Genomic DNA, 26688 nt, shown 5'->3' with positions numbered 1-26688 from the left:
GGGCACACTGGAGTCATGAGATGATACATAGACTGGGAGCATACTTGGAGTCACTGGGCACACTGGAGTTATGCAATGACACATGGACTGGGAGTGTACTTGAGATCACTGGGCACACTGGAGTTATGCATGGACACAAGGACTGGGAGTGTACTTGAGGTCACTGGGCACACTGGAGTTATGCAATGACACATTGACTGGGAGCTTACTTGAGGTCAATGGGCACACTGGAGTCATGGGATGATACTTAGACTGGGAGCATACTTGGAGTCAATGGGCACACTGGAGTTCTGCAATGACACATGGACTGGGAGCTTACTTGAGGTCACTAGGCACACTGGAGTTATGCAATGGCACAAGGACAGGGAGCGTACTTGAGGTCACTGGGCACACTGGAGTTATGAGATGATACATAGACTGGGAGCATACTTGGAGTCACTGGGCACACTGGAGTTATGCAATGACACAAGGACTGGTAGCGTGCTTGGAATCATGGGGCACACTAGAGTTATGCAATGACACATGGACTGGGAGCGTACTTGAGGTCACTGGGCACACTGGAGTCATGAGATGATACATAGACTGGGAGCATACTTGGAGTCACTGGGCACACTGGAGTTATGCAACGACACATGGACTGGGAGTGTACTTGAGATCACTGGGCACACTGGAGTTATGCATGGACACAAGGACTGGGAGTGTACTTGAGGTCACTGGGCACACTGGAGTCATGAGATGACACATGGATTGGAAATGTATTTGGAGTCACGAGATAACACTTAGACTGAGCTCACTTGGAGTCACACTGGAGTTTTGAGATGACACATAAATTGGGAGCATACTTGGATTCACTGGGACACAGGTGAGTACTGCAGTTGGAAGGGACATAAAGGGTACACGATGACACATAGACTGGAAACACCTGTGGCCTGAGAGTGCACTTGGAGTCACCAGGATACACAGAGGGTACAAATGAGTATGGCAGTTGGAAGCAGGCATAAACAGTACAGGGGAGTTCTGCAGCTGGAGGGGGGCCCAGCTGAAGCATAGTGACACGTTGCTTGAACACAAAGCCATTAATCACTTCTAATTGGCCATGGAGCCAACCTTAGGATCAACTATCCTTAAGGATGTTTGAGAATGAATTACCTCACAGTACAAGCAGGTAGAGAGGTGAGTGAGGGTTTGTTTTATAGCTCATTTACTGTGTGTTAATATCTAAATTACTTTCCATAATGTGGGCATGGGTGCCCCTGAATGGCTAAGGTGACTAACAGTAAAAAAATCATGCACTTATAGAGCAAGCATTCTCACCTTGGCCATAGTGGATGCTTCAATTGCCTCTGCAGAGGTATAACAGGGAATAGGATAGATACACATCACAAACAATCTCACAAATCACACTGTTATTGTTTCTAATAAATCATATATTTTTCTTTCATTCTTCCAGTGCGGAATATCAATCTATATTATTGACCTGCGTGTTTATTCTCTTCTCCTAGAGGATAGACAGGCACCAGGGGCCCGGTTCCTCCACCCACGGTTCATATCCTGTGTCCAATCAGCGAGCTTCCTCTTGTATCGGGTGAGTTTGTTATTTAATACTTACTAACAGCAGCATCATCAGGTGTTTTTAAAGTGTATCCATGGTTAAAAATGTGAACGGTTTATGATTTGTGCACCGTGCATTAAACCTTGCTTTATAGAATGCTCTCTTTCACCCCAAACATATCAGTCAGTCCTGCCATGAAGTTCATTATGGCTGCTCTGGATCAGTGACAACACTTGGGTACAGCCTTTGAATTTTTCTCCAGTGTTGTCACCTATCCCAATAGAAAAGTCTCAAAAGGGAAGGACACTGTGGACTTTTTTCCGATGTACAAGGACAAACAAACTTAAAGTTATTGTAGAGTTTTTTTTTTTTTTCAAGTAACAAAAATGTTTACTTATCTGCTCTGTGCAAGGATTTTGCACAGAGCAGCCCCCTGATCCTCCTTTTCTGGGGTGCCCCAGCGGCGCTCCTGGCTCCATCCATTCATCGGGAGGCCACATGTAGAGCCACTTTCTATGGGAGCACCTGTGCGGGTGCGCTCACAAGTCCCACTACTGCATCCATTGACACAGACAGCAGGACTCGGCCCTGCCCCCGACTCCCGTGTCAGTGGATTTGATTGACAGCTGCTATCAATCTATGCGATGAGGACCCGAGACAGCGGCTGGAGCCTCCTTGCTCCTCCGCATCATCGGGTGCCCCCACAAAGAGTCACTTTCTGTGGGGGCACCTGTACGGGCGCGCTCAAAAGTCCCGCTGCTGCGTCCATTGACACAGACAGCAGGACACGGCCCCGTCCCTGGCTCCCGTGTCACTGGATTTGATTGACAGCAGCGGGAGCCAATGGGATCTGGTCTGATGAAGCAAACATCGAACTCTTTGGCCTGAATAGCAGGCGTCATGTCTGGAGGAAACCAGGCACTGCTCATCACCTGGCCAATACCAGACCTACAGTGAAGCATGGCGGTGGCAGCATCATGCTGTTGGGATGTTTTTCAGAGGCAGAAACTGGGAGACTAGTCAGGATCGAGGGAAAGATGAATGCAGCAATGTACAGAGACATCCTTGATGAAAACCTGCTCCAGAGCGCATTTGACCTTAGATAGGGGTTATGGTTCATCTTCCAACAGGACAACGACCCTAAGCACACAGCCAAGACAACAAAGGAGTGGCTATGGGAAAACTCTGTGAATGTCTTTGAGTGTCCCAGCCAGAGCCCAGACTTGAACCTGATTGAACATCTCTGGAGAAATCTGAAAATGGCTGTGCACGGACGCTCCCCATCCAACCTGATGGAGCTTGAGAGGTCCTGCAAAGAAGAATGGGAGAAACTGCCCAAAAATAGGTGTGCCAAGCTTGTAGCATGATTTTCAAAAAGACTTGAGGCTGTAATTGGTGCCAAAGGAGCTTCACCAAAGTTTTGGGCAAAGGCTATGTACAAGGGATTTTTTTGTTTTTTATTTTTAATAAATTTGCAAAGATTTCAAACAAACTTCTTTCGCATTGTCATTATGGGGGATTGTTTGTAGAATTTTGAGGAAAACAATGAATTTAACTCATTTTGGAATAAAGCTGTAACATAACAAAATGTGGAAAAAGTGAAGCACTGTGAATACTTTCCAGATGCACGGTATACATCATTATTAAAATGAGCACAATAAAAATCTCTATTAAAGCGATGCCCCTCCGCTAGGTAGACCTCACCTGAAAAGGAATTGGATAGTTATTTTTTTTTTTTTTGTTTACTTACCTTGTAATTGAAGATCGAAGATACTCACCTCAGAGTACTTCCTCCCTCGGAGCCGCGGCTCACCCCGTCACTTCCTGTCTCGCTATGATTCCTGGGAGCTGAACGTCATAGCTCCCAGGAATTAATGCGACGGCACCGGCCCCGCTCGTCATTTCCGGGCGACGCCGCATTCCCCTGCTAAACAGCTTCTGGGCATGCCCAGAAGCTGTGGAGGAATGCGGCGCCGCGCCGGAAGTGACGAGAGGGGCCGGTGCAGGCGCATTCTGGGACAAGAAGACGCGGAAGAAGACACAGAAGAGGACCGCGCCGGCTTCAGCTGCCCACAAGAGAGATGGAAACGCTGTGGAAGAAATTTTATAAGTAAGTATTTCTTCTAAAAGGTAAGTGTGAACCGGGACAGATCAGAGGCTAGCCATTGTGGAATGTGCTAGCCCTGACTGTCCCGGGGGTATGTTTAGTAAAAAATGACTTCTGTGCCCGGAACTCCGCTTTAACATTATAGAAACCCCTGTGCTTTATCAGTATTGAACACACAATATATGGTGTGTGTCGGGGGTCCTTATCCTTGTTACTGTCTCTACGCGTTTCACAGGATGCCCCTAACAATGTTGATAAAGACCCCCTACACAGCACACACTGTGTGTATGATACGAATAAAGCACAGAGGTGTCCACTATGTTAATAGGGATTTTTTTTGTGCTCATTTTAATACTGATGTATGTAGAACCCTCTAGCTAAGTGTTAAGCCCCGTACACACGCAACGATTATCGGCCTACCGATCGTCCGACTTTTGTCCAGAGTGGTTTTTTGTTGGTTGGATTGTGCCTAGACTGTACACGAATTTTCTCGCCCAACAAAAATCTACTTCAGAAGTGATGTCATGTGTTTCTTCTCTGAGCATGCCCAGTCTTGCTCATCAGATTTTTCCCTGTCGAAATCTGTACTGACTGCATGAAAATCGGATGTTTTTTGACGGCCAACAAAAATTTTATAGTCTGCACACCAGATTTTTTTCGGCTGAAAAGTCGGAGTCGGTTGTCGAAAGCATCATACTAACAAGCCGAAAATCGTCAGATCGGACTTTGGCCGAAAATTCCCTGCCAATTTTCGACGCGTGTGTACTGGGCTTTAGTGTAGTCGTTGTTTTGCTAGTGTAAGTAGATTTGGCTTGGCTGGCAGCCAGGCCTGTGTTGAATCTGGGTCAGGGTTGGGTGACTCAGGGAGGCTGAATGACTCATCAAGCAGCACCTCCACCTCCAGTACCTCAGTAATCCATAGTAAAATATCAGTGCAGCGCTAATAAATTCAAAGAACAGCTAGATAATAATAAGAAAGGAAGGATGGTGCAAGAACACACAACAGTCCCAGAGGGTGATGAGTCGTGCTTCTGGGTAAAACTCACAGGTGATTCAGTGCAAAACAATCCTCCACCACTGGTAACTCAAGCAGCTCACCTCACTGAAACACCCCTTAATCAACAGGTAGGTCAAACACCCTTTTCCCCTCCGAGGTAGCGAAGTGAATGAAGATGGGTTTTTCTGCAAGAATCCACCACAGTAGAAGGGATATCCAGGGACCGTAAAAGACGGAAACAAGCCAATCTGTCTCTCTAAGAAATCAGACTCTGAAATCCTCAGCGTATGTCATATGAAAAAGTAAAACATATATATATAGTGCTCTCTGCTAGTATCTATTTACTAAGGAATTAAAAATGCACTTACAAATCTAGCACTGTATCCCAGTGCTCGGTAACATCAACATGAAGGCAGCGTGTATGTACACATACTTCCAGTATGACCGCGGGTGACGTCATGTAACTCCTCTCCTCCGCATTGATGTTACCGAGTACTGGGTTATAGTGCTAGATTTGTAAGTGCATTTTTAATTCCTTATTAAAGAGATACGAGCAGAGAGCACTATATTAATGTTTTACTTTTTCATATGACATACATTGAAGATTTTAGAGTCGGATTTCTTAGAGAGACAGATTGGCTTGTTTCAGTCTTTTATGGTCCCTGGATATCCCTTCTACTGTGGTAGATGCGTGCAGGAAAACCCATCTTCATTCACTTTTCTACCCCGGAGGGGAAAAGGGTGTTTGACCTACCTGTTGATTCAGAGGTCTTTCAGTGGGGTGAGCTGCTTGAGTTACCAGTGGCGGAGGATTGTTTGCACTGTATCACTGTATCATGAGCACGACTCATCTCCCTCTGGGACTGTTGTGTGTTCTTGCACCATCCTTCATTTCTTATTATTATCTAGCTGTTCTTTCAATTTATTAGCACTGCACTGATATTTTACTATGGACTTCTGTTGGAACTTGATCATTTGATCCTGAGTGCACAGCTGCTTTATTACATTTTTATAGGTTTGTTTTGCGCTGATTGTTTTTTCTTGTGCACCTCCAGTACCTCTCCCTACTTTCTGGAACCTTGGAGAAGCTTCCAGAAGATTAGGTGGGAGGTTAGGAGGGGCTGCTTGGAGCATTGATGAAGGCCCCAGCCATCCAATCCCTGGCTAAGTTGGCTGGCAGGGGGAAGGTACCTCTTAAATTCTCCTGGAACATGCCAGCAGGGGCAGTCGGGTGGAAGATGGAGATAGAGTGCTGAGGAGGCTGTCAGAGGCCCTTGAGGATAACCCTGTAGTCTGGAGGGGGGAGTGACCTTGGCCCTGGGGCTCAGGTGCTGGAGGGATCCTACACAACACATGGAGGAATCCTTGCCTGGAGGCACGGAAGCAAGTTTGAGGACAGCAGGAGAGAGAGTCAGCACGTCCAGGAGGTCTCCATGAGAAGACAGCCAGGTGGACTGTTGAGTGTGCAGTCTGGGAGGACTGTGGGAAGTAGCCATGAGGGCTAGTGCGAGAGGCAGCTGCAGCCAGGCGGGTTGGCAGTGCCTAAAGAAGTGGTGCTGGGATCAGTAGCCACAGGAGGAATGTAAGCTGGACACTGAACTTTGCTACACAACCAAAAGGGCCTGGGGTCCCTGCCTGTAGAGGGCCTTTGCTTGATCTAGTTGGGTGCTTTGCCAGTGTTCCAGCTGGGTCTGTGTCTTTGTCCTGGAAGCGAGTGCTGGAGGAAGGGGAGTGTATATAGACTGTATATAGGAGAGTTGTCCCTGAAGAGTTCTACAGTCAAGTGGGCATCCCATAATCTCTCTATTCCCTATCCAAGTTTAATCCCCTCAATAAAACATAAAAACAAGCACTGGACTGTTTCTTGATTCTGGGATACTGTGAAGATTCGGTGTGCCTGGCTATGCAGGGTGGGGGATCCCAATTCACCAGTGGCTCCTACGTGGGGTGCGCTACATGTGTTCATTAACCGCTTGTCGCCCGCCCGCCGTCATATGACGGCGGAGCGGTGCGACCATTATCCTGGGCCGCCGTCATATGACGGCGGCACTTTAAGCAGGGCAGGCGCGCGATCGCGTGCGCGCCGCCCTGCACTGCCGGTGTCGGGGTGTCCCCGGGACACCCCCCGTCACTGGCAGGGGGGAAACAGCCAATGGGCGTGGCTGTTTCCCACGTGATCGGCTGTGTTCCAATGACACAGCCGATCACAATGAAGGCGCCCACAAGATGACCGCGCATGCGCGATCGGGAGCGCGCAGCGCGGTCATGTCGGTGGCACTGTGTTCCGTAGGAACACAGCTGTCACCGGCGGTAGTAAACAGTCACTGACAGTGACTGTTTACTATGTGATCGGCTGTGAATCCATTCACAGCCGATCACAAAATGTAAACAAAGAGCAGTAACTCAGTGTTACTAGCTCTTCTCTCCTCATACAGCTTCCAGTATGAGGGGAGCAGAGCTAGAAACACTGAGTTACTGCTCTGTGTACCTGTAAAATGTAAAAGCACAGTAAAATCACACAAATAAAAGGTCCCCACACAGTCCTCAGTCCCCCCCCAATGTCACCTGTCACCCAACAGTCACCTCATCAGTGCCCAGAAATTGACACCCATAACGTTCACATGTGAGCGTAGCGATCGCAGGCGGAATCACAGCGATTCTGCCCGCGATCCGGAAATCATTGCAAATCGCGGGATGCCTGTGCGTTGCCCCTGATTTGCAATAGCACCCCAAACGCTGTGCAATGTTGCCGCCATTTCCGCCTGCCGAATCGCGGTAACATCGCGCAAACATCGCATGACGCCCAAAAAAGGTACAAGAGTTTCTTTGGAGCGTCATGCGTTGTTTGCGCGATGTTACCGCGATTCGGCAGGCGGAAATCGCTGCAACATCGCACAGCCTTTGGGGTGCTATTGCAAATCACGGGCAACGCACAGGCGTCCAGCGATTTGCAATGATTTCTGGATCACGGGCAGAATCGCAGTGATTCTGCCCGTGATCGCTACGCTCACATGTGAACGTAGACTAAAGTTCACCGGTCACCAAAGACTGCCATCAGTACCGCCGTGCACCATCGCCCGTCACCTGTCACCCATCAGTCACCATCGCCCGTCACCTGTCACCCCATCAATCACCGTCACCTGTCACCCCATCAGTCATCGTCACCTTTCACCCCATCAGTCATCGTCACTTGACACCCCATCAGTGATCGTCACTTGTCACCCCATCAATCATCGTCACATGTCACCCCGTCAGTGATTGTCATCTGTCACCCCATCAATCATCGTCACCTGTCACCCCATCAATCATCGTCACCTGTCACCTCATCAATCATCATCACCTGTCACCCCATCAGTCATCGTCACCTGTCACCCCATCAGTCATCGTCACCTGTCACCCCATCAGTCATTGTCACCTGTCACCCCATCAGTCATCGTCACCTGTCACCCCATCAGTCATCGTCACCTGTTTGCTATATACATGCAATCACTTACTGACCGCCTAACGACTATATGCGTCGGCCATTAAAAGCTAAATACTGGGGTTATGGCAGCAGATAGCCCCCATAACCCCGGTATTTTTTGAAACGGCGGGCGGTCGGCTTTCAGATAAGGGTGGTCCCAGTGGCGGATTCGCCGCGGAATTACCCTTACGGTGCAGGGGAAGAGGTGCCCCCCTCCTGCCACGTCCCAGACGTTTTCCCAGCTTACCGGACCCGCCGGCAGCGGGGAAAACTATCCGATCCCGGATCCTCAGAGACAGGAAGTCGAGTGAGGGCAAAATGGCCCTCATTCAACTCTATGGTCTTGGAGGACCGGAGCTACGTCAAAAGACGTTGCCTAGCAACCGGTTTAAAGGGCCGCTTTTTTTTTTTTGCTTTTTTTTTTTCCTCTTTCAACAATTTTTTTTTTTTTTCTTTTTTAGTGTAGTTGTGAGGTGTGAGGTCTTTTTGACCCCAGATCTCACAATAAAGAGGACCTGTCATGCCTATTTCTATTACAAGGGATGTTTACATTCCTTGTAATAGGAATAAAAATGATCAAAACATTTTTTTTTTTTAAACTGTGTAAAAATAAAAACATAATAAATAAAATAAATAGGAAAAAAAAAAAAAAAAAATTAAAGCACCCTGTCCCCGTTAGCTCGCGCGCAGAAGCAAACGCATACGCAAGTCCCGCCCACATATGTAAACGGTGTTAAAACCATACATGTGAGGTATCGCCGCGATCGTTAGAGCGAGTGCAATAATTTGAGCCCTAGACCTCCTCTGTAACTCTAAGCTAGTAACCTGCAGAAATTTTTAAAATGTTGCCTATGGGGATTTTTAAGTACCAATGTTTGGCACCATTCTGTGAGCATGCGCAATTTTGAAGCATGACATGTTCGGTATCTAATTACTCGGCGTAACATTATCTTTCACATTATGGAAAAAAATTGGGCTAAATTTACTGTTTTCTTATTTTTTAGTTCAAAAAAGTGAATTTTTTTCAAAAAAATCGCATTTGGAAGACTGCTGCGCAAATATGGTGTGATAAAAAATATTGCAACGATCTCCATTTTATTCTCTAGGGTCTCTGCTAAAAAAAAATATATAATGTTTGGGGGTTCAAAGTAGTTTTCTAGCAAAAAAAATGATTTTAGCTTGTAAACACCAAGTGTCAAAAATAGGCCCAGTCTTAAAGTGGATAAATGGACAACTTTGTGTAAAGCGCTACTTGGATGTGAGGCCTATGTATGTGGCCAGGCTGTGAAAAAGTGTTACACATGTGGTATCGCCATACTCAGGAGGAATAGCAGAATGTATTTTGGGGTGCAAGTTTTGCTATGTACATGCGATGTGTTAGAAATATTGCATAAATGGACAGCTTTGTGTAAAAAAAATGTGTTTTCATTTTCTTTCCACATTTTCCAAAAACTTGTGGAAAAAAATGACATATTCAAAAGACTCATTATGCCTCAAAAATTATACGTTGGGCTGTTTGCTTTCCAAAATTGGGTCATTTTATGGGGGTTTCCATTGTCCTGGTGCTCCAGGGCCTTCAAAAGTGCGATAGGTTGTCAGGAAATGATATGTGTAATTTGTGCTCCTAGAATGCCGGACGCTGCTACTTGGATGTTAGGCCTCTGTATGTGGCCAGGCTGTGAAAAAGTCTCACACATGTGGTATCGCCATACTCAGGAGGAGTAGTAGAATGTGTTTTGGGGTGTAGTTGCAAGTATACATGTGCTGTGTGAGAGAAATAACCTGTTAATACGGCAATTTGTAAAAAAAAAAAATAAAAAAAAAAAAATCTTCATTTTGCAAAGCATTGTGGGAAAAAATTACAACTTCAAAAAACTCATCATGCCCCTTATTAAATACCTTGGAATGTCTACTTTCCAAAAAGGGGTCATTCGGGGGGTATTTGTACTTTCCTGACTTTTTAGTGTCTCAAGAAATGAGATAGGCCTTCAGTACATCAGGTGTGATCAAGTGTGATCAATTTTCAATGATTCGCACCATAGCTTGTGGACTCTATAACTTTCACAAAGACCAAATAATATACACTTATTTGGGTTTTTTTTACCAAAGATAAGTAGCAGTATAAATTTTGGCCAAAATTTGTGAAGAAAAATTACTAATTTGCAAAATTTTATGACAGAAACAAAGAAAAATGCGTTTTTTCACGATATTTTCAGTCTTTTTTTATTTATAGCACAAAAAATAAAAAACCCAGTATTGATCAAATACCATCAAAAGAAAGCTCTATTTGTGTGAAAAAAAGGACACAGTTTTTGTATGGGTACAGTGTTGCATGACTGAGTAATTCTCAGTCAAAGTGTGAGAGCGCTGAAAGCTGAAAATCGGTCTGGGCAGGAAGGGGGTGAAAGTGCACTGTAGGCAAGTGGTTAATTAACTACATGTGAATAAAGGTCATAAAAAAATATTTTTTTCTTCATCCTTTCGCACCAGTAAAAAGTCCCCAGTGTCCTTCCTTTTTGGGTCTTCCCCAATGGGTACATAGTTAGGACATGGTGATTTTTTATAATGCTGATCCCCTGTAAATTGGGTAATTGTTAACTATCCAGACAAACAGTTTATAGCAAAAATATTGTGTTGAGAACATTTCCTAGTTGTTTTTTAGTATTTTTTTTTTTTTCCATGTCTCGCTCACAGAGGAAGAATAAAGACCGTCTCTCAGAGCTCCGGCTGCTACGACAGCGACGGAGTGGAACCGGTGGCCATTGACGAGGCCTTAGATCCCCATTATTCCGGGAACAACCACCAGAGAGACAGCAGCTTTGAGAGGAACAACAATAGCCGCAGCTCAGGGCTGCGGCGCCAAGCCATCCAGAACTGGCACCGCCGGCCGTACCGCAATAGCGAGGGGGAAGAAGGGGACATCTCGGATGTCGGGTCCCGGACCACAGAATCTGACGCCGAGGTCTGGGAGCAGGAGAGTATCGGCTCTGCAGATTTCAATTCCGGTCGGGCGTCAGGGGGCTCCAGACCAAAAGGTGGGTCCTGGGCATCGATTTATACAAACTGGAGAGAAAAAATCTCAGACTTTCTTAAAGTCAGCATTGGCATCATTTAAGGCAGTGATCCTCAAACTACGGCCCTCCAGCTGTTGCGGAACTAGACATCCCATGAGGCATTGTAAAACTCTGACATTCACAGACATGACTAGGCATGATGGATTGTAGTTCCTGAACAACTGGAGGGCCATAGTTTGAGGACCCCTGATTTAAGGCATGCACCCACCCTCCCATGTGACCTGATGATTGTCTGCATTAAGTAAGTGATGAGTTGGGGGAGTCAAAGGGAAGTGGTAAGAGTTTTCTTGGGGCTCTGATGTGGATCAGGAAAGAAAGAAAAGTATATATATATCTATAGATCTGTGGAGGAACATGACTGAGATCCAGGATCCAGAAACCAATAAATTGGCCAGCTTATCTGGGATAGCTAGAACTCCAATGCTGCAGGCAATAACAGTTACAGACCGATCCATTCTCATTGGAGTGTAAACTTATTTTTGTACACCCCCTTAGGCCGCTGCGAAGGCAGGATGTTGAGGCCGGAGAAGGGGAGTCCATCTCATGCTAATGAGGTCATCAGCCCAGAGATCCTGAAGATGAGGGCAGCGCTGTTCTGTATATTCACCTACCTCGATACTAAAACTCTGCTGCGGGCGGCTGAGGTCAGCCGCGATTGGAAGTTCGTGGCCCGACATCCGGCGGTCTGGACTCGGGTTTTCCTGGAGAACACCAGGGTGTCTCCAAAGGTAAGCACGTCAGATTCTGCTCAGATCATGGCTGCAGGATTGTCATGTATGGGTGCGCCACAGCTACTATAGCTACGGGCAATTCTTTGTCTCTCTGTATTCTAAACAAATAAAGCAGGTGCTTTTTGGTGTGTTGGATGCCTGCATCTACCCACCTGAAAATATGAGGCAACAGAGCCACCTGGGCACCAGATGTTTTACTACTATGCTGTGAATCAGAGGCATAACTAGAACCTTCAGGGCCCCAGTGCAAGAAACCATGAAGGGCCGCCGGACCCCTGCCCGGGGGCCCTTCCCTTCAAGCTTGGGGCTCTTGCCACTGATCCTGGGGCCCTTTACTCTCGTTGTGGGGCCATTTATTATGGTCTTGCAGCGGGACCCTTTCACAAGTTCTGAAGTGGGCCCCCTTCCTGCCATCTTGGGGCCTCCCCACGGTGGTGGAATGCCAGGGCCGGTTGCAAGTGTGACCTTTGCGATTCTGGAAGTTCACCCACTGGTGTCAGTAGTTTTTATTTTTTGGTATTTTAATTGTATTATTTTTTATAATTTTATTTTATTTTTTTACAATGTCACTGACTATGACTCTGTCCATTCAGAAAAGGAAGGAGCTGGTAAATTACATATTTACCGGCCCCTTCCTGGTTCTCTATTGTGACACATCCCCTGCAGTAGCTGGCAGGAGAGGGAAGGGAGCATAGTGGGGGGGGGGGGGTGGGAGCAGGGGAGCACACAGGGGCCCAGAGACAGCAGAACACAAGTGAACTGGATAGGAGGAGTGGCAGGGGCAGCATACAGAAGAACCAATCTCCTCCATTTTCCTCCTGCAGCTACAGGAAGAAAAAGGAGGACAGTGATTTCTCTACATGCTGCCCCCTCCACCCCTCCTATCCAGGTGTACAGGGGAGCCGCACAGGCCCCCTGGAGCATGGGGCCCGGTTGCAATTGCAACCCCTGTAGTTACGCCCCTGCTGTGAATAGCCTGTATGCTGGAGTTCCCGTATGCTGGAGTTCCACGCGGGAGTAAAAAAACACTGATCTTAATATAGATGCATTGTTGTCTATGAATATATGCAAACAGCTGCGTAGAGATAAGCAGTACAGCAATGAGTACAGGCTTCATGCACACGGGCAGAAAAAATGCCGCTGTTAGAGGCGTCTGACATTTTTTTTAGTTTGCCTCTAAATAAAGTTCTATGTTAGCCTATGTGGCCATGTACATCCAGTACTTAGATCGGTATTTTAAGTGCAGCATTTAGAGGCATATAAAAAAAAGGTGCATACAGGGAGGAGCTTGTTGTGAGCATAATTTACTCACGTATGTGCGTAAACACGCACATACGTGTAACTATATTCCAATGGCCAAAATAAATTAATATTCTGGCAAGAAGAATGCCTTAATGCTCAATGCCATACGCACGTAAACGCACATACATACGTGCTTAACCTTCTTGCTGAGCCGTTTTTGCATTTTTTTGCACACATTTAAAAAATCATTTTAGTCCTGAAGATGATATTAAAACCCATAATTTTCTAAGACCAGACACCCTAGAGAATAAAATAGTGGTAGTTCCAATTTTGTATGTCACACGATATTACCGCAAAGGTCTAGAAAATGTAAAATTTCAGTAAAAAAACACACTATTTGTGCATTTTGGGGCAAAAAAATGCAATCAATTAGTCAAATGGTTAGTAAAATATAAAAGACAAGGTTGCGCCGAGTAAATAGATACCCAACATGCCAAACCTTAAATTTTGCGCGTGCCTGTGAAATGGCGACAAACTTCAGTACCCTATATTTTCTATAGGCGAAGCTTTAAAAGCCCCCTATAGGTATCGATTTAGTGTTACGGAGGAGGTCTGATGCTAGTATTATTGATCTCACCTTGGCGTGCGCATTGATATGTAACATGTGTATCGCAATCAACGTTTTCATGTGAAAGCGCCCCCTGACGCATGCATTTACATTTGTATGTACGTATATATATGTGAAAGTGGGGGGCCTTGGGGAGATTTTTTTGTGCTTGGGTGTAACTTGTTTTTTAAGGTGACAGGTCCTCTTTAATGAGACATACAGGGGACACCGAGAGGCTGACCTGGAAGTGATGTCATAGATCTCTCGTCTTCTCGCCCCCAGCCATTGGCACCCACCATGTCGGTCCTGGGCCCGAAGATGGGCAAGCAGAGACCGGAAAACATGGAGAGGGTCGCCCATGTGGGTAGGCGCCGGTACCGGGGGTGTGTGTGTGAGCAATCTGGCGGCAGCGCATGGGACCATGACATGCTACCATGATTTATGCTTGAAGAGCTTTCCTTTAACTTTTACTTGGCTGCCCAACTGATCTATGATTTCTGCTGCCTTACCTGTTTGCTCATAATGCTTTATTATGGCCACCAGGATCCCCCCCCCCTTTTTTTTTTTTTTTTTTTTTGCATGTCGGTGGTGTCATGAACACGGTGTGCCTTACTTCCTTCATTGTGACAGGGCTCAGCATCCCAGAGAAACGATAGATGCTCCTGCATGATCTGAAACTTTTGCGCTCTGATGTAGCGTTTATGCAAGAAACTCATTTTAAGGCGGGGAGACTTCCTTTCTTTCAGAACAGGTTTACCCTTACATTTATCATGTTTCCAACCAGGAAGCCAAATCCAAGGGGTTTTCATATTTATTTCTAGACGTGTACCTTGGACACTTGTAGACATGAGCTCAGATGCTGGAGGTCATTACCTCTTTCTTCAGGGTAATATTGGCAGTGTTAAGGTGATGTTGGCTACCATATATGCTCCGAAACTCCACCAAGACTCATTTCTCTGTAATACTATTTCCACTCGTATGGAGTTTCGGGAAGGTGAGTTGTTCCTGGGAGAAGACTTCAATGTCCCCCAAGAACCGGGCTCTGATACCTCCACTGGCACCTCCTCAGTTCCTCCTGGTGCCAGGAAACGTATCCTGCAGACCACAACACCATCAATCTCCTTAATCTGGTTTATCTGGCTAACCATACTAAAACCCTCTGTGTGTTTTCGAATACCAACGCAAAAAAGGCCTTTGACAGGGTAAATTGGAATTTCATGTTTTGTGGTTTTGCACAATGTGGACTTTAGAGACCCTGGCTGATTCAGTGGATATGTAATGTATACTCGGTTCAGAGAGCTTTGTTTAATCACTTAAGCCCCGGAAGATTTTACCCCCTTCCTGACCAGTGCCTATTTTGCGATTCGGCACTGCGTGACTTTAACGGACAATTGCGCGGTCGTGCGACGCTGTACCTAAACGAATTTGACGTCCTTTTTTCCCACAAACAGAGCTTTCTTTTGGTGGTATTTGATCACCTGTGCGATTTTTTGATCATGCACTATAAACAAAAAAAGAGCGACAATTTTGCAAAAGTAACAATATTTTTCACATTTTTTTATATGAAATTCCCCAAAAAAAATGTAAAAATCAAACTTTTTTAACATTTTAGGCCAATTTGTTTTATGCTACATATGTTTGGTAAAAAAAAAATCGCAAAAAGCGTGTTTTGATTGGCTTGCGCAAAAGTTATTGCGTTTACTAACTGAGGAAAAGATTTTTGTCATTTTTGGTGGTTTTTTTTAACGCGTAATGGCGACGATCTGCAATTTTTTTTGCGGTACTGCGTCATTGCGGCGGACAGATCGGACCCTTGACCGACATTTTTGACACTTTTGGGGTTACCAGTGACATTACTACAGTAATCAGTGCTATACATATGCACTGTTACTGCAAAATTACACTGGCAGGGAAGGGGTTAACTTTATTGGGGAAGGAGGGGTTAAGTGTGTCCCTAGGGGCGTGATTCTAACTGTGATTGGACATGGCTACTGGTGTAGGAACAGTGATCAACGGTCCTACATAGTAGAACCGTATGATCACTATTCCTACACAGGGAGAATGACAGGCGGCTTGTTTACATTAGCCGCCTGCCTTTCTCCTTTCACGGCGGACGATCGCAAGTGACCGGCGGACATTGGGTCTGTCGGTCACACGCACGGACTTCCCAGGGAATGAGCCGGGGCGGGAGCGCGCCTCCGCGGGCGCGTGCTCGCCAGCTATTGGCTCACAAGCACGTGACAGGCTAGTGACGTACCGATACGTCACTTTGCCTGGCCGGGGCTGACCGCCGCAGTATATGTACTTGCGGTGGTCGGCAACCGGTTAAGACAAACGGCGTGCATTCAGAACCTTTTCTCTATATCCAATGGAACCCGCCAGGGCTGCCCCCTCTCGCCACTGCTTTTGGCCCTCACATTGGAACCCTTCTTGAGTAGGGTTAGGCTGAATGAGGACGTTATGGGTCTGCAGGTGGGAGCTTCAGAGCAGAAGGTATCTGCTTACATGGATGATATGCTCTTCTCTCTGAAGGACCCTCATATCTCCCTACAGAACCTCTTGGAAGAGCTCCACCGTTAGTGCTTTTTTGAACCTGAAAATTAATTTCAATAAATCAGAAGCTATGGGAGTAGTACTAAACGTTAATCTCAAGTTGACCTCTAGAGCGTTAAAGTACCTGGGTGCTCGCATTCCCCTGGTCCTGTCTTGACACTTTTACACTGCATTTCCCACCCCTACTCAGTAAAGTCCGACCCCTTTTAAATAAATGGCATAAAGTCCTACACTCTTGGTTTGGGCGTTGCAACATTATCAAGATGAGTATCTTGCCCACGTTTCTGTATCTTTTCCAGGTTTTGCCTATTCATATTCTCATCATTTTTTTCACAAAATGAATGATGAGTTTACCAGGTTTATTTGGGCTCATAAGCAACCCAAACTTTGTCGGCGTCTTCTAACTTTACCTGAACTACATGGGGGCATTGAAGCACCAGAACCGTTGAAATATTATCAGACCGCTCATCTAGGGATGGTTATTCACTGGTGCAGACACAGTGACCTACAGCTATGGATGCATATTGAACAACTGTATAGTACCATCCCCCTCCGCAGGGCTCCGTGGTGTTATGCAGCTATACCGACATCACTTAAGACACACCTGACCATAGGCTCCACGGTCCATGTATGCCCCACTGGCTTGTCTTAACCCCGCGGTATCCTCCAGTCAATCCCCGTTATACCCCATCTTAGGCAACTCTAGCTTCCCTCCAAGCTTCGAAGAAGGCCTGTTTCACAAGTTTCTTGAGAGGGGTTACTTTCAAGTTTCCCACTTTCTTGCTTCTGATACCTGGCCTCTGATCTTGATATTGATGCACCTGACTGTCGCTTCGCCTTGAATTTCTGGCAGACTCTATAGCAGTAATGGCGAACCTTGGCACCCCAGATGTTTTGGAACTACATTTCCTATGATGCTCATGCACTCTGCAGTGCAGGTGAGCATCATGGGAAATGTAGTTCCAAAACATCTGGGGTGCCAAGGTTTGCCATCACTGCTCTATAGCTACATCATTGTGCCTTGGGACCCAGGTTGCATTGCTCTAAAATGGAAGGATCCAAACCCTCCTTCCATCTGGATGTGGCTTAACAAGGTTAAGAATGTAAATAAGCTGGAAGATTTGGTCCTCACCGCCCAGAATTGATGAGAGCAATATACGAAAACATGGTTCTACTGAAACATGTTCATTTACTCTGACGAGGGCAAGGTCCATCTGGAAACCTGTTCTGGGGATTGCATTCTCTCAAGCCTCTACCTCTTCAGTGCATTCTCCAGCAGGACATTCCTTAATCCTTATTTCCCCCCTCCGTCTTATTCTTTTACAAACAAGGTTGCTCTTTATTGAAAAAAAAACACAGGACAATATACAATATACAGTACATGTGTAGCTGCTGTACATCATCAGACCACAGGGGAAAAACAGATGTGCCGAAGGCAACAAAACCTATACAGTGGGGGATCCAACAGTAAGAACACGGTAAAAGGCACGGTGGGGCTAGATGCAAGTCTACTAAAAAACAAAAAAGAAAGGAAAAACAAATGGAACACAGACAGATAGCATCAAACAGAACAGAGGATCAACCCGTGCCATCTATCCAGGGCTGCCAAACCTTCTCGTATTTATGGGGACAGTTCCTATTAATGTAGGTGAGCTTATACATTGGGAGAGCCCCATGCACCAGCGTGGGAGGGGAGGGGGAGACCCACCGAAGGACAATCTCCTTCTTAGCGTAATACAGCAATAGAGAAATCAGTAAACGGGAATACTTATTGCGCCTAACCTGATCGGGGATGCCCAAGAGCGCCAGCTCCGGGGCGCACGTGACCGAGAGGTGAAGACGGGTGTTCATGACCTCGAACACCGCCCCCCAGAACTCCGCCACCCGTGGGCATGCCCAGAACATGTGGAAGTACGAACCCTCTGCAGTAAAACATTTAGGACAATCTGCCGGCCTCGCAGGAAACATTCTGTGCAGTCGCTGAGGAGTGTAATAGACCCTGTGTAGGAACTTGACTTGAATAAGCTTGTCCCTGGAGGCAATGACCAGTCTGGAGCCATTCCCCTAGCAGTCCTCCCAGTCCTCCCTATCCAAGTCGGGGATGTCCGAAGACCACTTCTGCCAAAGACGCTCCAACGCAGGGGAGTCTACAACAAGCAGGGTAGCGTATAGGGCAGAAAGGGGCTTAGGGAGGTCCGCCTGCGCCAGCACATCCTCCAGACGATCAGTCTGTATGACAGGGGTGACCGGGAACTGAGCACTGACCGCATGGCGCAACTGGAGATAACGGAAGCCTATCCAGCGGGGCAAGGCAAAGGACCCCTAAAGGTCCCGGAGCGAGCGTAGCTCGCCCACAGCGCTGTACACCACACCGGCCCCACACCTGCGGGTCAGGAAGCATCCGCAGATGAGGGAGCGACGGATTGCCCCACAGGGGCTGATAGGGGGACCAGGTGTTAGGTTGGAGAAACCGGGCCCTGGCCACCCGCCAGACCCGCAGCGTAGTCATAGTGGGGAGGGGAAGAGAGGGGTATGCACCCGCGCCCCTGTAGGGCAGGTTGCCGAGGTCAGCTAAGGAGCCCAGGCAAGCCGCCTCCAGGCACGTCGCAGCATTAGAACGAGAGCCGGCAAACCACTAGTGAACGGTAACTAACACAGCTGCCCAAAAATAAAATTTAAAGTGCGGCAAGGCCAGTCCTCCCGAGTCCACCGGGAGCTGCAGGGTAGAACGCGCCAACCGGGGGTGTGCTCCGGCCCATAAAAACGCGCCGATACAGCTGTCTAGATCACAAAAAAAAGCGGCGGGGAGCCAGGCCGGGAGTTTGCGAAAAACGTAAAGGAATTTAGGCAAAAAAATAATTTTGATGATATTGATACGACCCAGAAGGTTAAGGGGCAGGGAGGCCCACCCAGCGCAGCGCGCCCGCAACCGCTCCAGGACAGGGGTCACATTACGTGGGACGTACGCCCCCGGATCCCCAGAAACCCTAATACCCAAATATTTAAATTCGTTCACCCACTGCAAGGGGGAGGGGGCAGCCAGGGCTCGGGCGTCCGGGTCCAGGGGAAACAAAACAGATTTGCTCCAATTAATACGTTTCCCCGAGAACCTCCCAAAAGACTCAAAAATATCCAGGGCCGCCCGCAGAGAGGAGGACGCATCCGCCAAATACAGTAGGGTGTCGTCGGCGTACAGCGACACCTTCTCTTCCAGGGGACGGATCCGCCATCCGCACACCTCCCTTGAGGAACGGAGCAGGGTAGCCAAGGGCTCCAGCGCCAGGGCAAACAGCCCCGGTGAGAGAGGGCACCCCTGCCTCGTCCCCCTGCTCAACGGGAAGGCCCCCAAGACATCACCATTGGTACGAACACGGGCCATGGGTCGACGGTAGAGCAAGCGCAGCCAACTCAGGAATTTGGGGCCAAACCCAAAGCGACGCAGAACGCACCATAGGTAAGGCCACTCGACCGAATCGAAAGCCTTCTCCGCGTCGAGAGACGCCACCACCCTTTGTCCCAGATTAAGATGTGAAGCAGAGAGATTAAGGAAAAGGCGTCGGAGGTTAATGTCCGTCCCCTTCCCCGGCATAAAACCGGTCTGGTCCACATGGACAATATCCTCAATGACCGATGCCAAACGAAGAGCCAAGATTTTGGCCAGGAGCTTGGCATCTGCGTTCAGCAGGGAGATGGGGCGATAGGAGGCACAGTCTTCAGGGTCCTTACCAGGCTTGAGTATAAGCACAATGAGGGCCTCAGAGAAGGAGTCCGGCAGGGCATCCAGGTCCGCAAACCTGGCCAGCAATTTCACCACACGGGGGGCCAGCTGCTCCTGAAAACAGGAGAAAAACTCAATCGGAATGCCATCAGGGCCCGGAGCCTTACCGGACTGCATCTTAGTCAGAGCAACCTGAACTTCCTCCAGCGTAATGGGACCATCCAACCTATTCCTAGCAGCAGCGTCCAGCTCAGGGAGCACAATACCGTCAAGAAAGCTATCCAACTCCTCAGCGCCATAAGTCACCCTAGAGGCATACAGAGCACGGTAGTAGTCACTAAAACAATCATTGATGTCGCCCAGGTCAGTCAGTAAAACCCCCGATGACAGGCGAATCCGACCAATGTGCGTGACCGGAACCTGTTCCCTCGACCGCCAAGCAAGAAGGCGCCCGTTCTTATCACCATATTCAAAAATGCGTTGAGCCGTCGAGAGAAGCGACTTCTCAGTGGCAGCAGTCCTGCACACCGCCAGATCACGAAGTGCGCACTGGAAGGAGGCATAGTGAGCAGCATCCGGAGAGGCCACGTAGGCACCCTCCGCGGAAGGGAGGGCCGCCTCCAGCTGCTCCAGAGACTGCACAGAACTCCTACGGGCCGCAGCGATTTGAGTCATATACACACCCCGCAACCATGCTTTAAAGGCATCCCACAGTATCAGAGGATTAGGGTGGCCCTCATTACTCAACCAGAATTGAGACAGTGCAGCCGGCAACGCCGCCAAGATCGAGGGCTCCATGATCCAGTACCTGGACAGCCTTCAACGCCCACCCAACCTCCCATCCGCCACCCGAAGTGAGAGCAATAGGGGGGCATGGTCGGATATGCCCCTAGGTAAGATAGAGGCAGATGTAACCATTCTCAACACCTCGGTGGAGGCCAGGGCCAGGTCAATACGAGACATGGTCCGGTGGGAGGCCGAGTGACAGGTATATTCCCTATCCGACGGGTGAAAGCACCGCCAGACGTCCACCAAGGAAAACATGGACATCCAGCGGGCCAGATCAGGAGTGGGGGACAGATTAAAGTCCCCCAACAAGAGCACATTAGGCACATCATAAGAAATAACAAGCTGCATAAGCATGTACAGAAATGCGGGGTCAACCGGGGGAGGCAGATATAATCCTACAATAACAAAGGGTACAGAGTATATAGTGGCGTGCAATAGCACATAGCGGCCAGCCGGATCGGTCCGGACCTCCAACAAGTGGAACGGCAATGACCTGTGAACCAAGATACTGACCCCCCTGGCGTAGTTAGAGTACGTAGCATGGTAGTGGGCGCCCACCCAGGCCCGCTTCAGGCTCAAAACACGAGAGCTCAGCAGGTGCGTCTCCTGTAACACACAAATGTGAGGGGCGAATCGGCGTAGTAAATTAAACACCAGCGAACGCTTAACAGCCGAATTCAACCCCCGCACATTCCATGATATCACGTCAACCTTAGCCATAGAGACACAAGAGACATAGCACCACGCGGGCGGGCGCCCACCACCCCGCCACCCGCGCCAGAAGGGGCACACAAATCACATTCCCCCCCACTCCACCAGGCAGCCACACAACAATGTAAATAAAGAGCAACAACATTAGAAAAACACAAAAAACAGTAAAAACCAGCAACGGCTGGGATCTCCCCCCCCCCCCACCCTGCCCGACCCCATCCCAGAGGCAGGCATGGAACCCCAAACCCCAACAATCAACCAGTCAAAGAAGTGGCATGTAACCAAGGGCCAACGGGCACCAGGGTAGCTCAGCTGTGTAAGGCACAACAGGTACCAAGTCAGTGCAGCTGCATGGCGCATCCGAGAGCAAACAAACAAAAAAAAAAAAAAAAAACAAGAAGGATCCTTCCAGCTTGAAACACAAAAGGGAAAAAAAAAAAAAGGTCTAGTGACATTCTGCACCCCAACAAACAGGGGGGAAGAGCAGATAAAAAAATAAATCCACGCAAAACAGGAGGATGGTAACGCAGCATCGCTGAACAGGCAACAGTCCCAAGAATCCTAGGAGCTAGTCCATGCCCCAGGTCCAGGAAAGACCAGCAGGGTAGGCCGCCAGGCACAAGGGGTGAGAACTCAGGACCTCAGCAGGACAAGGACAGCACAAGACAGGCAGGGCAGTCGCTTCCAGGGAGGCATCCACACGCCCAAAGCAGTACTCACCCCCGGGGGGCAGCTGATCCAGCCAGTCCGAGGCATCCTTCGGATCCACAAAGAAGCGGGTGGTCTTGCCATCGACCACCCTCAGCTTGGCGGGAAACAGCATGGTATACTTGATTCCTCGGGCACGGAGAGCCGCCTTCACAGCATCAAAGGAGCGGCGTTGCTTCTGTGTCTCAACCGTATAGTCAGGGAAAATCATCAGCCTGGCATTTTGGAACGACAAGGAGCCCGCGACCCGGGCCGCCCGCAGGGTCTCATCCCGGTCCCGGAAATTGAGAAGCCGAAGGATCAGCGTGCGAGGGGGGGCACCCTCCGGACCCGGGCGCGGGGGGACCCGATGAGCCTGTTCCACAGTATAGTGCGGGGAATAGCGGGCTGCAGGTAAGAGGGACTTCAGCAGGTCTTCCACGAACAACGTCGGGTACTTACCCTCCGCGCCCTCCGGGAGGCCAACGATCCGGAGGTTGTTGCGCCTATTACGGTTTTCGGCATCCTCAGCACGATATTCCAGGGCCCGAACCCGGGAACGGAGGACCCGGAGGGAGGCAGAGTGTGCAGCAAGGGTGTCCTCGACAGGGCCTACACGCTGTTCCACCACGGTAAGACGGGAGCGGATCTTGTCAAAGTCCTGTCTCAGCAAGCCCACATCCAGCTGAACCTCCTCGATTTTGGTGGTGAGGGCCGTTTGACAGGACACGATGGCCGCCATCACCTCCGGGATGCCAGGGGGATTAGCAGCAGCCCCCTCACTCGGGTCCGTCTGCGTGGCCATGTTAGTAGAGCGCAGAGCGGGCTGTGGCCTAGTCCGCGCGGGAGCAGCGATCTCGGGTGAGGCTGTAGAAGGAGGAAAGTGAAGCTTCTTCCCCCTCTGGGACCTTCCGGAGGACCTGTAGGGCATGCAGAACGCCGGAGCGGGGTACAGGTGAGTAGAATCAAGCCACGGATTACCGCCAGGATAGAATGCTCTCGGAGCTCACAGCAGGCACGTCTGTTCAAGTCGCCATCTTGGACACGCCCCCCTCCGTCTTATTCTTATTCTGTACATTCACACTTTTTGTTTTCTTTTGACCCTCTCCTCTGCTTCTTAGAAAATTGGGTATCTAAGTGAGCATGTCAATTGATTGGTAACTGACTGCACTGGAATTTGGAGACCTCTCTGCTTACTACCTCAACCTCTAGAGGTGCTTCCTCTCCAACGTTATAGCCATTATTCAGGTTCCTCTCCAACGTTATAGCCGTTATTAAGGTTCCTCTCCAACGTTATAGCCGTTATTCAGGTTCCTCTCCAACGTTATAGCCGTTATTAAGGTTCCTCTCCAACGTTATAGCCGTTATTCAGGTTCCTCTCCAACGTTATAGCCGTTATTCAGGTTCCTCTCCAACGTTATAGCCGTTATTCAGGTTCCTCTCCAACGTTATAGCCGTTATTAGGGTTCCTCTCCAACGTTATAGCCGTTATTAGGGTTCCTCTCCAACGTTATAGCCGTTATTAAGGTTCCTCTCCAACGTTATAGCCGTTATTAGGGTTCCTCTCCAACGTTATAGCCATTATTCAGGTTCCTCTCCAACGTTATAGCCGTTATTAGGGTTCCTCTCCAACGTTATAGCCGTTATTAGGGTTCCTCTCCAACGTTATAGCCGTTATTCAGGTTCCTCTCCAACGTTATAGCCGTTATTAGGGTTCCTCTCCAACGTTATAGCCATTATTCAGGTTCCTCTCCAACGTTATAGCCGTTATTCAGGTTCCTCTCCAACATTATAGCCATTATTCAGGTTCCTCTAACGTTATAGCCGTTATTCAGGTTATTCTCCCCACCTTCAAGTTTGTTCTTTCCATTAGCGGGTCCTCTCCATATTTAAAAACACCTTCCTTACGATCCCGATTCTATATATCCCCTTTGTCCTTCCTCTCCTTCTTTTGGCTTCTTTCTTCTTCTCCCCTTTCCTTTCTCTTTCGTTTTGTCTTCTTCTTCTACCCCTTACTCCTGGGGCTCACATCCCCTCCTTCTTTTCTTTGTGCTTACCTCGTACTCCTTGAGTACGTAATTACTTCATCCCTCTCAGGGATTTAGCCTGTCCAGGTTTGACATTGCCATCCTTGCGGATTTTCCTGGATCTTGCTTTAGCTGTCTATGTTTTTTGCATACAACCAATGCCACTGTTTTCTTTTATTTGGTTGACAGGATGTGACGTCCTACTCTGAGTTATGACGCCACTCCAAGCCCCTGTGCGGGCAGATTGGATGCCCCTGTGCGGGCAGATTGGAAGCCCCTGTGCGGGCAGATTGGATGCCCCTGTGCAGGCAGATTGGATGCTTCTTTGTTATTCTTTAAAAAATTGAGTAAAATATTTGTACCCGAAAACCCCTTCCTTACGGGCATACAGTATTTGAAACTCATTTGGTACTCTTGCACCTTGTATACTGTAAACATTTTCTGTGTGTCTCATTCTTGTATGACACATAACCTGTGATGAGACATTTCAGGTGTTCTATCATGCATTGCTTTGTTGGATACTTATTTGTTAGACATGTGCAGAACGGAAAAAAATGTGTTTAATTTCCTCTCAATTTGTTATTTACATAAATTTGTTTAGGTAAATTAGTTTAATATGTTTAATTCGTTTTCAGAATTAGTTTCGTTTATTTGAATTCAAATAAATTCAAATTTTCCGAATTCAGTCGAAATGAACTCAATTCGTCCGAATTTTGAAACTTTGAATCGATTCGAATTCCATTCAAATTGCATATGAATTTAATTCCATTCGAAATCAAATTTACTCAATTCCAAATTGGAATTTTGGAAGATGATTTTATTTTTTTATATTCCATTCTATTCTATTATTTTTTCTATTCTATTATTTTATTTAGTATTCTTTTCTTTTCGATTATAACATATTCTTTCCTATTCTTTTCGAATTCGCATTTATTCTATTTGAAATTCGAATTTCGGAAAATGGTTGTATAATATTAGGGGGTAATGAACCATGTGCTAACTAATAGAGAGAGTGAGAGGATAAATATAAAGGTAATACAAAGGAGAAATGTGTTAAAGGAATATAGCAGCTAATTCACGTAGTGTCACCACATACAGTAGGATTAAAGTGCAATTTGTGAGTAAATCAGCGCTATTGTATAACATTCTTTTCTATAGTTTATTCTATTCTATTCTTCTCTAATGTCTATTCTATTTTATTCTATTCTATTATATTATATTATTTTCTATTCTTTTCTATTCTATTCTAATTCCATTTTTTTTCTATTCAAATTTTGGAAAATGGTTATATTGTTATATTCTTTCTATTCTATTCTATGCTATGGTTTATTCTAGTCTATTCTTTTCTAGTGTTCATTCTATTATATTCCATTCTATTCAATTCTATTATTTTATTTTCTATTCTATTCTTTTCTATTTTATTCTTTTCTGTTCTATCCAAATTCAAATTTATTCTATTTGAAATTCGAATTTTCGGAAGATGGTTATATTCTTTTTATTCTATTCTATTCTTTTTTCTATGCTGTTCTTTTCTATTCTAGTCAATTATATTCTTTTATTTTCTATTCTATTTGAATTTATCCTATTTGAAATTCGAATTTCAGAAAAAAGTTATATTCTTTCTATTTTATTCTATTCTACGCTAATTCTATGCTATTCCATTCTTTTTTTTCTATTTTATTCTCTTCTTTTTTTCTGTTCTATTATTTTCTATTGTATTCAAATGTATTCTATTTGATATTCACATTTTAGAAGATGGTTATATTCTATTTTATTCTATTCTATTTTCATTCTATTCTATTCCTTTATTTTCTATTCTATTTTATTATGTTATTTTATTTTGTTCTGTTTTACTGTACTCTTTTATTTTCTATTCTATCCCTTTATTTTCTATTCTATTATTTTATTTTGTATTCTGTTCTGTTTTACTCTGCACATGCCTATTATTTGTATAAATAAAGAATTAGGAAAAATAAATACTGGGGTCTACTTGCACATGTATGCACTGACTCTGAGAGCCTTGAGATCACTCTAAGGCTGCATTCACATGTCAGCGTATGGATCGCGGGCAGAATCGCCGCAAATCCGCCCGCGATCCGGAAATCATTGCAAATCGCGGGACGCCTGTGAGTTGCCCGTGATTTGCAATAGCACCCCAAACGCTGAGCGATGTTGCCGCAATTTCTGCCTGCCGAATCGCGGTAACATTGCGCAAAAAAAATTGTGGGACGCATTATGCTCCAAAGAAGCTCTTGTACTTTTTTGGGCGTAATGCGTCCCGCGATTTTTTTTGCGCGATGTTACCGCGATTCGGCAGGCGGAAATCGCGGCAACATCGCTCAGCGTTTGGGGTGCTATTGCAAATCACGGGCAACGCACAAGCGTCCCGCGATTTGCAATGATTTCCGGACCGCGGGCGGAATCGCGGCG

At 47.0% G+C, this 26688-nt stretch overlaps 1 protein-coding gene across 1 annotated transcript in view; it reads left to right on the top strand.

The window, feature by feature from the left end:
• FBXO41 (F-box protein 41) overlaps positions 1–26688 on the top strand; it is a 258813-nt gene that overhangs the window by 195065 nt on the left and 37060 nt on the right. The window contains exons 4-6 of the mRNA XM_082268572.1: positions 1503–1585; positions 10814–11154; positions 11689–11921. Of these exons, the coding sequence (XP_082124698.1) occupies positions 1503–1585; positions 10814–11154; positions 11689–11921 (657 nt within the window). The remainder of the gene's footprint in view (positions 1–1502; positions 1586–10813; positions 11155–11688; positions 11922–26688) is intronic.

This window comes from Pelophylax lessonae, assembly GCF_965119305.1.
Source record: "Pelophylax lessonae genome assembly, chromosome: 1".
Classification (NCBI taxonomy): Eukaryota; Metazoa; Chordata; class Amphibia; order Anura; family Ranidae; genus Pelophylax; species Pelophylax lessonae.
This window is presented reverse-complemented; position numbering and strand designations above follow the sequence as displayed.